Source organism: Budorcas taxicolor, chromosome 18 (assembly GCF_023091745.1).
Source record: "Budorcas taxicolor isolate Tak-1 chromosome 18, Takin1.1, whole genome shotgun sequence".
Lineage (NCBI taxonomy): Eukaryota > Metazoa > Chordata > Mammalia > Artiodactyla > Bovidae > Budorcas > Budorcas taxicolor.
Genome location: NC_068927.1, coordinates 41,701,864 through 41,714,502, shown reverse-complemented (window position 1 = coordinate 41,714,502; position 12,639 = coordinate 41,701,864). Strand labels below are relative to the sequence as shown.

Sequence of the window (12,639 nt, the reverse complement as noted above, 5' to 3'; positions counted from 1 at the left end):
AGTCTGTCCCAGCTGGGACATCTCCATGGCTGTTAATGGACTGAATCATGTTCCCTCCAGACTCCTCTGTTGAAGCCCTGGGCCTTGAAGGAGGTAATTAAAGTTAAATAAGCTTAGGAAGGTGGGGCTTTAATTCCGTAAGACTGGTGTCTTTATAAGAGGGAGACATCAGCGATCTCTCACCTCTCCCCGAGTGCACACAGGTGGTCATCTGAGGACACAGTGATGTGGCCAAGGAGAAAGCTCTTACCAGACAGCAACCCTGACGGCACCTTAATCTTGGACGCCCAACCTCCAGAACGAGAAAAGAAATGTCTGTCGATTAAGCTGACTCCCTGCAGTGTTGTTATCGCAGGCTGGGCTAATAAGGAATGGCCCACACTGCCCCTCACCCTCCAGGTGCTTCATCCTTTTCCTGCCTGAGGCGCTGGCCTGTCCTTGCAGGCCCCACACTGTGGCTGTGTCCTTCTCAGAACTGGCCCTAGAGGATGCAGAGGGCCTGGGGCCCGCTCGCTCTTGAGGGGGACAGTGGGTCACTGTACCCACGTCTCCTGTCTCGTCCCGTGGTGTTAACTGTTCTGTTGCTTCACAGGCCTCTCTTGGGGCACAGGGTTCTCCCCTGCCTGACGGCTTATACACAAGGCAAATTTCAGTCTCACAGGTAGCCTACGTGTCCAAGGCCTCAGCTCTGCTGGCGCTCTGCTCCCTGGGCAGCGGAGATGGGAGAGACTGGACTGCAAAGTACTACAGCGCTCTCCAAGACAAGCCCTGTGCTGCAGCCCTGGGGACACAGCCAGCCCTGTGTACCTGCCTGTGCAGTGTTTAGTATAGTTTCATTGGGATTGCTCACTCACAGTCAGCGCCCAGCCCGGCCTGGGGCCTCCTCACCCCCTCCTCTGCCTTTGAGGATGGCGTGGTCCATGGGGCACAGAGCCTCATGGCCCCTAGGGACAAAAGGGTCTTCCCGAAACAGGAAGCTCAGTAGCAGCTTCGTGGCAGGTGAGCGTTCTCACCAAGTCTCCTTGGGGAGGGGGAGAGAAGTATATAAACTAAACAGCCACTCACATGGAAACTTGAGTCTGCGCCAAATGAAAAACAGATTTCACATGGCAATTGGTTCCAACAACTTTTCTGGAAAGCAACTGTATATTTATACAACATTGGCCGCCTTTTACATTGCAGAGGGGTGGGTAAGAGCAGTGGGATTTAGGAAGTGATAGCACCTATGCTGTTACCAGTGTGGCACTTTCAGACAGCCGGAAGAACAGAAGCTGTATTATGGGAAAGACAAGAGATTCCCTCAGGAAGCAGGAACCCAGGTAATAAAGGATGCACTCTCGAGGTATCTTCCCATCCTAAAAGACATGGCTCTGGAGCCAGACTATAGGGTTCAAATCCCAGCTTCACCCCTCTCAGGTGGTGAGGCCCCAGGCAAGCCAGTGCTCTGAGTGTCTTTGTGGCCACACCCAATAGCTGTCACTGGGTCAGGATGCCCCGTCTGAGGTGGTGCTGGGAACTGTGCTCCAAACCACAGGCAGCAGTGGCTAGACTGCGGAGAACACCCCAGGAGACTCAGACCCTCCTGCTAAGTGAGGGACAGCACGTGCAGATGGAGGCGGGGTCGAGCCGCCAGGCATGAATGGCCGTGGGAGACTCTCGGTGGGCTCAGCCCTCAGGAGGCACAGCTAGGCCTTCTCGCTGTTCTCCAGTTGACGTGAAACCAGTGTTTACGCTCCCCTTGTCGTGTTTCTCGTCCCGTGAGGATACTGAGCGGGAAGTGCTGAGAAAGCAGAGCTCTGGCACTGCTGCTTCTCTTGGTGTGGAAGCAAAAGGCATGTGGATGTGCCCCCAGTTTGTCATCAGGAAGCTTCTGCCTTCACCTTGCTGACCGGCAAACACCTGCTGCTCAAAGGAAAGGGGTGACAGGGTCTTCTAAGCCACATGGCTTTTTTAATAGCAGACCTGGAAGGCTGGTCCCCACCCTGCTCTCGTTCGGCTGGTTTGTACTCAGGCCTGCGTAGAAGGACCCCAGCTACTGGCCCACGGGCACACTGCCCACAGGCCTGGGGTCAGACTGGAGAGCCATGCTTTTTGGCAGCAAAAATGGAACTAAGAGTCACCTAAGGCGGCACCATCGGGGACTCAGGCTTTCCTGCAGGTTAGACCCTGGCAAAGGCTGTAGTCTTACTTTCCCCTCAGTCCCCCTTTCTCTGGAGCCTAACAGACTCAGGAATTGAGAACACTCCATAGGCTTAAGCTCCCTGTACTGGAACTTTCTTCTGCTTTCTAGAAACAGCAAAGTAAACCGTGGTTAGGTCAGAGCTTGAGAGAAGGCATGATTTAAAGTGACGCGTCGAAGGTGCAGGGCACCTCTGAACTAGTGCACTCGGCGCCTCGTGGCACTGAGAGCAAAAGGCACAGGCCAGGGGCAGCCTCAGGCCTCTCTTCCCTTCCGTCCTGGCCGTGCTGCAGGAATCACTCCTGTGGCCTGTTCACGCCCACATGCATATTTTATTATCACACAAACTACTGATTTATCAAACAACATTCTGAAAACAGAAAAGTATGAAAAGAAAAACCAAATAAACTATTTAGGTCAACTTGTGTTAATCCTGGTGCTTTCTGCCAATCTTTTCTCTCCATGGGAGTAATATAAAAGCAAGAGCATCTATAAAGACACATCGCTCTGGTCCCTGAATTCTGTGCTCAGTACAGTGCTTCTTCCCAGATGACTCAATGTCCTTAACGCTGATTTAAACTGGCTGGAAGTGGTCTATGACCAGAACTGGCCTGACCATCTCTTCCCTGAAAGGTGGATGTTTCCAGTCTTTGGCTGGCATAAATAATCCCCTTAGGCAGCAACAGCTCACAGGTCAATTGTTCCCTTGGCTTTGAACTTTTTTGCAGACCGCTCACTTGACCGCAGCTGGAATTTGCTACCATAAATGTAGGAAATAAAGCCATCGATCTCCACGGTGAACACACAGTTTAGCTTGGGGATAACTGAAAAAAAGTGAGAGAAAAAGGATAAGGAAAAAAATCCTGGCAGTAAGTTCACTTTTACAGAAACTATTATTCCCAAGATGTTTGTATTAGACAATAAACAAAGCAAAACATTAGGAAATGCAGGAACCCACAAAGTTAACAATACCAGGATGAAGGTGATGATTCTACCAGGCAGCCAATTTACTCACATTTTAAATATAACTCAACACCTAGTTTTCAGGGTGAAAGGCTATGAACCAAACTTCCAGAATCAAAAGCTCCTAGAAAAACTGCCAGAAACAGGTCTTACCACATAACTTGCAGACAGACTCATGGGTTTATGCTTCTGGGGAAACCTGTACACCACTTTCTGAGGTTTAAAATGACAGCAGAGGAATATATAGGGAAATGGAAGCAAGCTGCAAGAAACCCAAGGGTCAAAAATTAAAGAACAACCCCCACTGTGGTTTTGAAATCTCTGGATTCGTGGGCAAGGCAGGGGTGTGGGAATCCTGACAGGCCAGGTGCTTTTCTGCCAGAGCGGTGAGCACAACAGACAGACGAGCGGGGACTCGCCTCCCTGGATCCCAGGGCGCGGGCTCTGGGGACTCCAGGGGCAGGCGCTGCCTTGGCTTCCTCCCTACTAGCTCTCTGGCTACAATCCTTTGGGAGGCAGCAGCCTTTGCAGGTGGAGGGTCCCAGTCCTGGAAACAGACCCAGGTGTCTGGAGGACAGCCAAGCAACCCTTCCTTTCCTTGATCATGTCTGGCCATGGCGGCTGGGCTGACGAGTGTCTCAGGGAGAGCCCGGGGTGCCAGGATGGTCTTTGTAGGCTTGACACGTACGATAGGCAGGGATCTGCTGACTCGAAAGGCCAAACTACCTTCAGAGTCCTGAGGAAAGCGCCAATGAGTTGGCTGGGGTGGCCACAGCCACGGCCATCCAGTCACGTACCTTTCAGGCGGTCTTCTTTAGTGATGATTTTGAAAACATGCTTTGTCTCTTGTAGAAGGATCCCTGTAACACCCACATAGGAGGGGCACTTGGATTTTGTAACTGCAAAGGAAAAGGGCAGTGCAGGGCTCAGGCCTCTGTGCTGTTAGCAGAGCCACAGGCAGCCAGGCCTGTCAGGGATGAGGGCTCTGTTCCCAACCTTGAACCAGCAGAGGAAGAAAGGCCACCAGGCGGGGTGTGGTGAGGGGCAGCACTCCAATCCTAAGTGTTGGCAACTCAGCTGGGCATGGACAAACCCAGGTTTCCCAGTCCCTTACTGGGGCGTTATAGCCTCTGTGCTGCTCTGGTAAGGTGTCCTTCAGAGGGCCTGCTGCCACAGGGGTCCTAGGCAGGATTTTGGAGCCAAGAGGTCACACATGTATCCAATACCACCAAGACCCACAGTTGGGTTGCTCTGGCAAGGCCAGGTCTCACTTATAGGACCTGAATGAACACCTGTTCACCATGGTCTTCCTATAACCTCCTACGCTCTGGCCAGAATGGGCGGCCACTCCAGGTCACCCAGCAGTGAGCTGCCACCACGGCAACAGGCCCCTCACCTCCTCCAACCCATCTCCCACGTAGCCAGTACATGGTCACGGAACACCTGCTGTGCGTCTGGCACTGTCCTAGGCAGGTGCTGGGCAGAGCAGTGGAAAGGGCAGTCCTGGGTCCTGCTCTCGGAGCTGTTGTTCTGATGGGGGAGGGGTAACAAATACAGATAGCTTTATTTTCTGACAGTGATGAGTGCTATGAAAAAAAACAAGGGCAGGGTAATGGGGGAGAGGGGTCATCTTTAGTAATGGTAGACCCCTGGGAAGTGACATCTGAACAGAGACCCAAATAACGAGAAAGAATTCTGTGAGCACAAAGAACTCCTGGGCAGAGGGAAGAAGCAAATGCTAAGACCCTGAGGCAGGGCCAGGCCTGGTGAGCAGAAAGCTGGTCAGTGTGGTTAGACCTGCTGCCCAAGGAGACTGCACAGGCCGTTTGGACCACAGTAAAGAGGCAGAAAGGACAGGACTTTTTCAATTAAAAAAATCCTCCCTCTGGCTGCCTGGTCAGGGGAGGAGCAGTGTGTTGGTAGGAAGAGGGTCAGGCGGCTTTGCAATAATCCAGGGGAGGAGCAGTGGCTTAGATTCGGATGTTAGGGTGTGCTCATGTCTTGGAGGTGGGGATGAGGAAAGAAATGTGGATGCCTCCGAGGTCTCCAGCCTGAACAACCAGGATGACTAGTGCGCTACGAACTGTGGCCCTCAGCAGTGCTCAGTGGCGTCACTGACACTGACCTCAGCGGCAACTGAGATGACAACCAGGGGGAGGGCTGATCTGAGCAGAGGCCCAGAGTTCTACTTTGGATGTGTAGAGTTTACAGCGTCTACTGCACATCTGGGTGGCTATATCCAGCAGACAGCTGAATTCAAAGAGTTCAAGGGGAAGGTCTGTGCTGGAGATGACAACTTGGGGACTGTCGGTCCAGAGCTGACATTTAGAACCACGGGACTGTTCAAGTTAGCAGGCTGTGTGTGAGTGCCAGCAGGGGTCTCTGTGTGGAGAAGGCACACAGAGACCATTTAAGAGTATCCAACAAGCGGCCAGAACTGACTAAGACGTCTATAGTCATCTCCTATCCTAAGTGCTGGTGATGTGGGGATACCAGCAGTGAAAGGAACCGTCACTGAAGGATGGCCTGGGCATCCGGAGGACGTGCTCTTTAGGCAAATTACCTGAAACAACAGCGCCGTGAAGGTCTGCCTTTAGAAGCTTGGCCTGAATCATCTGTGGCTGCCTAAGAGGTAAACAGAAGCCTTCAGTGTATACCATGATGATAAATTCTGAAAGGAGCAAACAGGTCTACAGACTTCTGCAGCCAGGCAATGCTGATAGCAGGGTCCCTCGGGTTCTGCTCCAAAGGGCAAGGCTTCAGAATTGTGACTCACGTGTCTGGTTTGAGGCCGTTACATAGATCCCGGATGTACTGTTTCCAGAGTTCATGTAGAGGGAGAAAAAGACTGTATCTGTGGCAAATTCAGATAGAGGTAAAAAGTCAGGCAATGTGACATTTATAATATATGACAATATAACATCCAAAGAGCACAGAGCTTGCTTGATGCCAAGGACCGTGACCTGGATCACTGGGGCCTGGGTGCAAATCCTAGTTCTACTTCCTGTAACCGCACTGAAATCTAGTACTTTCACCTCTCAAATCTTAGTTTCCTCTCTGGTAGAACACTCTCAAGGCTAAGTTCGTGCTAAGGAGAAGAGAAAGAGGTTGCCTTCCTTTGCCCCTTCATCCTTCCTGCTGGTCAGATGCAGCCGTGATGGTTGGAGCTCAAGCAGGCACCTTAGAGGAGACGGCACAGCAGCAAGGGTGCGCCCCAGGCTGCACTCCGGGTGTCTCATGGCTGTGGAGCTGCCTGTGCACCAGCCAGGACGGCATTCGACTGGGCTTTTCCCAAGAGAAAAGAAGCCACTGCTACTGGCTTATTGTTTAAGTAGCTGCTGTTTGGAGGTCTTCTGTTATAGGAAGCAGACCTTGATAAGCCCTCAGTAAACAGGAGAGGCTGGTTGTCATAAGTCCATGTGCAAGGTGACAAGGTCTGTCTGGAGGGTGAGAATGGTGGGGTGCAGGGGAGGAAGCAGGTGAGAGGACCCCGAATGGGCCTTCTTGATGCTTCATGAGGAATCTGCTTAACAAAGCTATTGGTTAGAGAAAGTGAGGACCTCAGGCTGAAACCCAAAGTGGACTCTATCGGTAGGGACATGGGCGAGGCACACCAGGGGCAGGCAGCAGCCCCTTCCTCCTCCCAAAACCCAGCTGATTTTGTGAGGGGGCCATGAACAAAGTTACAGATTCTGTCTTGTGGGATGTGGGAGGCTATTTGGCTACAGATCTTGGAGCCAAAGCATATGAACAATCCTAAGACATGCAAATGCAGAACTGTAGCCAAGGAGGGATGGAGTGTCAGCTGGAGGGAGGAACATGTCCTCCCACAGAGAGAAATGTCTCTCTCAAAACTTCTGAAACACATGGGCAGCACGTTCTTTGGCAACAAAACCCCAATGGGTGATTCTGTCTAGAGCTATTAAAAGCTACAGAGAGATATACGTTAAGAAGTATCAGTTCCTTTTGTTCTAAGAAAACCATCGTCCTGTTGTCATGGGCAACAGACTCACTTTTGGCACTGGCCTTAATAGTTAAGGATAGGACAGAAGCCAAATCCAAAAAGGTCTGAATTGGTAAAGGAAGGCTGCCCCCTTGTGGCAGAAATGGGAGAGGCTTTCTTAGCTAAAGCGGAGCAGGGGCTTTCTAGCTTCCCTAAGTGAAGTTGCTCAGCCGTGTCAGACTCTTTGCAACCCTATGGACTGCATAGCCCACCAGGCTCCTCCGTCCGTAGGATTTTCCAGGCGAGAATACTGGAGTGGGTTGCCATTTCCTTCTCCAGGGGATCTTCCCGACCCATGGATCGAACCCGGGCCTCCCGCGTTGCAGGCAGACTCTCTACGGTCTGAGCCACCAGGGAATCCCCTAGCTTTCCAAATCTGTACTTAGTACTAGGAAGATTACACTGCTCACGTGGAAAGGCAGGAAAAGCTCGCCATACCTCTGCTGCTCTGGTTTAATGTCAAAGAGCCGCAGCTCCCTCCTCTGCTTGGCAGAAAGGCCTTTAGATTTCTTTCTCTTTTCCTTTCGCTTCCGGTGAGTGAAGTACTCCAGGACAACGGCCTTGCGTTGCAGGTGGTCCTCTAGGGCTTGCTGGCTCATGCGGGGCATGCTCCGCTTCAGGAAGGCCCTCACAAAGGCCTTGGCCCGCTGGGCTCCCGGGTGCTGCTTGGGGACAAGATGGTGCGGGGCTGCTCTGGCTGGGGCCACCCAGGCCCCCGGGCCCTCCCACACCCACCGCAACAGCAGGTGGCCACCTTCGCCGACCCACCTGTCTACCCACCAAGGCCCACACAGCCTCTTGTTGGCCGAGTGTCCGCCAGCCCAGCTGGCCAGAAGTGAAAGCCACATTTAAATGTCAATTTGTGACTGCCACACAGATCACCTCAGACTCCAACTTCCTACTCTACTTCTTTGAGGTTAGTTAAGAACAAAAACAAAAAGCCACAGCAAAAACCCAAATGGACAAAAACACTGTATTTGGAAGAAAAGATTTCTCTCATCCTTGGAAGGGAGGAAAGCTTGAGAAACAATAAGGCAACAGTATTTAATCAATCATGAGCAAACGAAGGCAAGCGATGGCCTCAAAGGAAATGACCCTAACACTAGGGAAAAACAGCATCATCAAGAGCTCCAGGTTGGGCCCAGCCACAGCAATTTTGACACTGGCTGTATCATTAATACTCTATTGAGTCTTCAGCTGTGCAGACGTGGCTTGGTACTCTCCTAGCTGGTTCTGGCATTGCATGAAGAAACTGTCAGCACGCCTTAGCCCTGCACATTCACGCTTCTCCACACACAGCAGAGCATCATGTGGCTGTGACTGAGCGCCTGCACTTAGAGAGAGTTTCTGGGCAAAACAACTGTCATGACTGCGTGTGATTCTTGAAAGAACAGGCACTGCTGTCCCTCGAGTTGAAGTTCCACCAGTCTCTTCCTCATTCCAATGCCTTTGCCCAGATGTGTGCCACAGCCCTAGGGAGCACTGAGGTTCTACTCAGGCTCTCCCTCTTGGCAGGGCCATTTCCTGGACTTCTGTTGCACTAACTGGGCTGCAAACACCTTGGAGCTCAGGTGTTGATAGTAATCAAGCTCTCATTTCATGGAGCAGACATGGGCTTGGGGATGGGTGGGAGATGGGGATTAATGTGATACACACAATCTTCAAGGTTCCCCATAGTAAGGAGGGCAGTCAGCTTCAGCTCTGTACTTTTAAATGCTAAGTAAAAAGATTCACTATCATCACTATTATTATTGTAAGAGGACATTTGATTCTTTAAATACCTGAGTGGCCCACCTTTCATGCAGAAGCCAAATAAAGGTATATCAGTCTTTCAAGATCTTGATTTCCTAAGTAACTCCCTCCTTATGAGTTACCAGTGAAGCTTTTGCCAAACTGACAAAGTATGTCTGTAGCACCCAGATATGATCCATAAATTACACTTATGGAAGTCCCAGTTTACCAAACCTGACTCTGGGAAAGCAGGCCAGCAGAGCAACAGGCTTTGATTAACCCTAACATGCCTGCTGGAAACGTGACAGTAAACTGTGGGAAAGTTAAGGAGCCACGGAGCCATCTCTGCCATCACCTCTGTTGCTCCCAGACCCCCTGCCCAAGCACCGTACCTGAACGTCGAACTCTTTTGCCTCTTTCTGAGAAAAGGCATGGTAGGCCACACCTAGGGGAGTAAAACACACACACACACACACAAACATGGAAAGATCAATCCTGTTGGCTATGGCTATAAAACCTAAGACTTTTCTAACTGTGAAAAGCACTTTGCTTATTGAGGGACAGATGGGTGGTAAGCACAACAGCAAAGCTTACTCAGATGTCTAAGGCCCTACCCTCCAGCCACATCCGTCCATCCTAGCAGTCCCAGTGGTGTGCCTTAGAACAGAGCTTCTCAAACATGAATGTGTGTCAGAATCTCTGGAATCTGTTGCTCTAGAACTCTAATAATGTATCTCATTTAAAAGTTATGTGACAGGGCTTTTCAGGATGAAGATACTTGAAACTATTACATTTTGTTTACTGTTTGATATGTAAAAAAAGACTTCTCACATTTTAGTATCAATGAAGCTGAGATGTATCATACAACTGATGGCATCCTAAATTGATAAAATACCAGAGCTTTCTTCAAGCTCAAAATACATATTGCTCAACATGGTTTCAACCTTCAAAAATTTTCACACTCTTGTTTCTTAATTTCTTCTGAAGAAAACCACAGCATTGGGGACAGAATACGGGTATGAAGAGAATGAGACAAGGCCCGGTTTAAGGGCCAAAGGACTAGAAAATATGGTTCACACTACACTTTAAATTCCATCCCAGCTCTGTTGTGCGTCCCTGAATACATTTGAACAAACAAACCAAGGTGGTTACAAGTTTTATATACAGAGTATGATTCTCCCTCAACTGGAAGACAGGGATTGAAATCTGCTTGTATAAAGTAACTTGCAGGGTATGGAACCCCAGGAATGACTGCAACTGTCACAGGTGCCTAGCAATAAACCCAGAAGCCTTTTTTTTTTTCCTCCTATAACAGACATCTAACAGTTATTGAGCCCTCAATACTTGCCATGCCCAATTAAAAGCTACATATATTTTACCTCATACTTTCTGAGTGACCATTTTAAAGGTGTTATTATTGCTATTATATAGTCCCAAGGTGGCGCCAGTGGTAAAGAATTCGCCTGCCAATGCAGGAGACACAAGAGAAATGGGTTCAATCCCTGGGTTGGGAAGATCCCTTGGAGGAGGCAACCCACTCCAGTATTCTTGCCTGGAAAATCCCATGAACAGAGGAGCCTGGTGGGCTACAGTCCATGGGGTTGCAAAGAGTTGGCCATGACTAAGCACGCACACACACATTCCTATTATGCACTGAGAAAATTGGAAGTTCAAATGTGCTGAGACACTTAACTCGATCACATAGATTAAGAGGCAGAAGTGGAACTTAAAATCCAGTTTTAACGGTGTCACTCCCCCGCCTATATAAATTGCCTCGGGTGCCTGCTCACCTTCTCTATGCTCAAATTCTCAAAGCCTTGGGTTAGTGGTATTGTTCCCCAGCGCGCTCTCTGCGCTTTACACCAGAAAAGGGTCGTTCACAGAACGGGTCGCTGGTCAGGCACCATTATCAGTACCTTCCGTTCAGATCAGTCGCTCAGTCCTGTCCGACTCTTTGCGACCCCATGGACTGCAGCACACCAGGCTTCCCTGCCCATCACCAACTCCCGGAGCTTGCTCAAACTCATGTCCATTGAGTTGGTGATGCCATTCAACCGTTACAAAAGGGGAAACCGGGTTGTAGAGAGGAAAAGGGACCACGCCACCACGAGAGACAGCAGCCAAGTCAGACCAAGGCCTTGGGCCCTCCTCCAGCACCACTCACCAGGGAGCAGGGCAGCCCCCCTCCCCCTCCTCCGGCCCAGAGAACCCGACATCAGTTTCTAGTTCAGAGACTGCGCCAGGCCAATCGGGACTCCGGGCCACAGTTACACTTCTAGAAGGCGGAGCAATTCCCACGGCAGTTCTGTCCAGACTCCCCTGCAACCCTGTCATCCACCAATACCGAGACCTAGTCTCCGGCTCTCTAACACCCCACCCCTCTCCAGTTTCGCGGCCCTCAATCCGGCTTACTCGTCATTCTCGGACCGCTTCCGGTGCGCTGTGCTGACGTCTCCTTCAGGCGTCGCTCACTCTTCACCCGTCTCTACTTTCTTCAGCAGCCCTCGACCACTAGAGCCTCTCTCGTCCAAGTTTGTGGCGCTGACGTTCCTTGTGCCCGAAGTCGCGCGGGAAGCAGGTTGACAGGCGGACGACCGGCTACTCGGAGCTGGGGTTTCGAGTTCCTAGCTCGGGGATGGCGCCGCCCGTGACGTCACCGACGCGCGCCGACTTAGCCTGACGCCTGCGCCTCGGGGCGGACTCCCGCGCGCGGAGCACCGCGGGGTGACTGAGTATCTGTTTGGTGGGGATCTCTCAGTTTGTGTGTTTTGTAGGCGAGGGACTGCCAGAAGCAGTAGGGTTGGAGTTGGGGAGTGTGGAATGTTTGTGAAGTCCTGGAATACACCGAGACGAGTCGACTTGGAGAGGACGGAGGGAGGTTGGGGACGCGAGGAGGGTGGAAATGGGTTTGGGGATAGTGGTGGTGGTGGTGCAGGAAATGAGTTCTGTGCGATCCCTAATCAGTGCTCGCTACAGAGTCAGCGGAGGCACGGAAGTTGGGGCAGGAGGTTCTTGTTTTATCACTGCTGCTAGCTATCTGTGTGATCTCTCTTAAGGCACTTTCCATCTCGGGGCCTCACTTTTCCCGTGTGCTGTGAGTGGGGTTGGGCTTGAGGGTTAGGTTCTGACAATAAGGTAAAAGGCAAGGAATGGATTCTTACTGCCCTGGGGATGAGTTCAAGAAATGTGGCTGGAAGGCCTGGTGGAGATCTCTTACAAGTGACCCGATGGGACACAGAATCTTGCAGCCTGAATTTTTGCCAGTGCTGAGCCTGGGCTGGGTGCTGCTCTGGAAGGAAAAGCAGTATGACACTTGTCTTCTAAGCAGGTGGTTCTCAACTTTCAGTGCAGTACAGTATCAGTTCAGTTCAGTCCCTCAGTCGTGTCCGACTCTTTGTGACCCCATGAACTGCAGGACGCCAGGCCACCCTGTCCATCACCAACTCCCGGAGTTCACTCGAACTCGTCCATCGAGTCCGTGATGCCATCCAGCCATCTCATCCTCTGTCGTCCCCTTCTCCTCCTGCCCCCAATCCCTCCCAGCATCAGAGTCTTTTCCAATGAGTCAACTTCACAAGAGGTAGCCAAAGTACTGGAGTTTCAGCTTTAGCATCAGTCCTTCCAAAGAACACCCAGGACTGATCTCCTTTAGGATGGACTGGTTGAATCTCCTTGCAGTCCAAGGGACTCTCAAGAGTCTTCTCCAACACCACAGTTCAAAGCATCAATTCTTTGGTGCTCAGCTTTCTTCACAGTCCAACTC

General features: G+C 51.1%; 1 protein-coding gene across 1 annotated transcript; it reads right to left on the bottom strand.

Annotated features, from left to right (window-relative positions):
* Window positions 1-2,499: 2,499 nt before the first annotated feature.
* On the bottom strand, window positions 2,500-11,522 carry POP4 (POP4 homolog, ribonuclease P/MRP subunit). The gene is made up of 7 exons (XM_052656340.1): window positions 11,289-11,522; window positions 9,269-9,321; window positions 7,584-7,807; window positions 5,919-5,996; window positions 5,706-5,767; window positions 3,940-4,041; window positions 2,500-3,003 (listed from the first exon to the last, which is right to left on the bottom strand). Exons 1-7 carry the CDS (start codon window positions 11,293-11,295, stop codon window positions 2,867-2,869), a joined length of 663 nt encoding a protein of 220 aa, XP_052512300.1. The 5' UTR covers window positions 11,296-11,522; the 3' UTR covers window positions 2,500-2,866.
* Window positions 11,523-12,639: the final 1,117 nt, after the last annotated feature.

Coding starts and splice junctions, on each gene's coding strand:
- POP4 (XM_052656340.1), bottom strand. Junction 7,808..9,268: donor CAAAAGAGTTCGACGTTCAG/GTACGGTGCTTG, acceptor GTCCCCAAGCAG/CACCCGGGAGCCCAGCGGGC. Junction 4,042..5,705: donor TCACGGCGCTGTTGTTTCAG/GTAATTTGCCTA, acceptor TTTCCTTTGCAG/TTACAAAATCCAAGTGCCCC.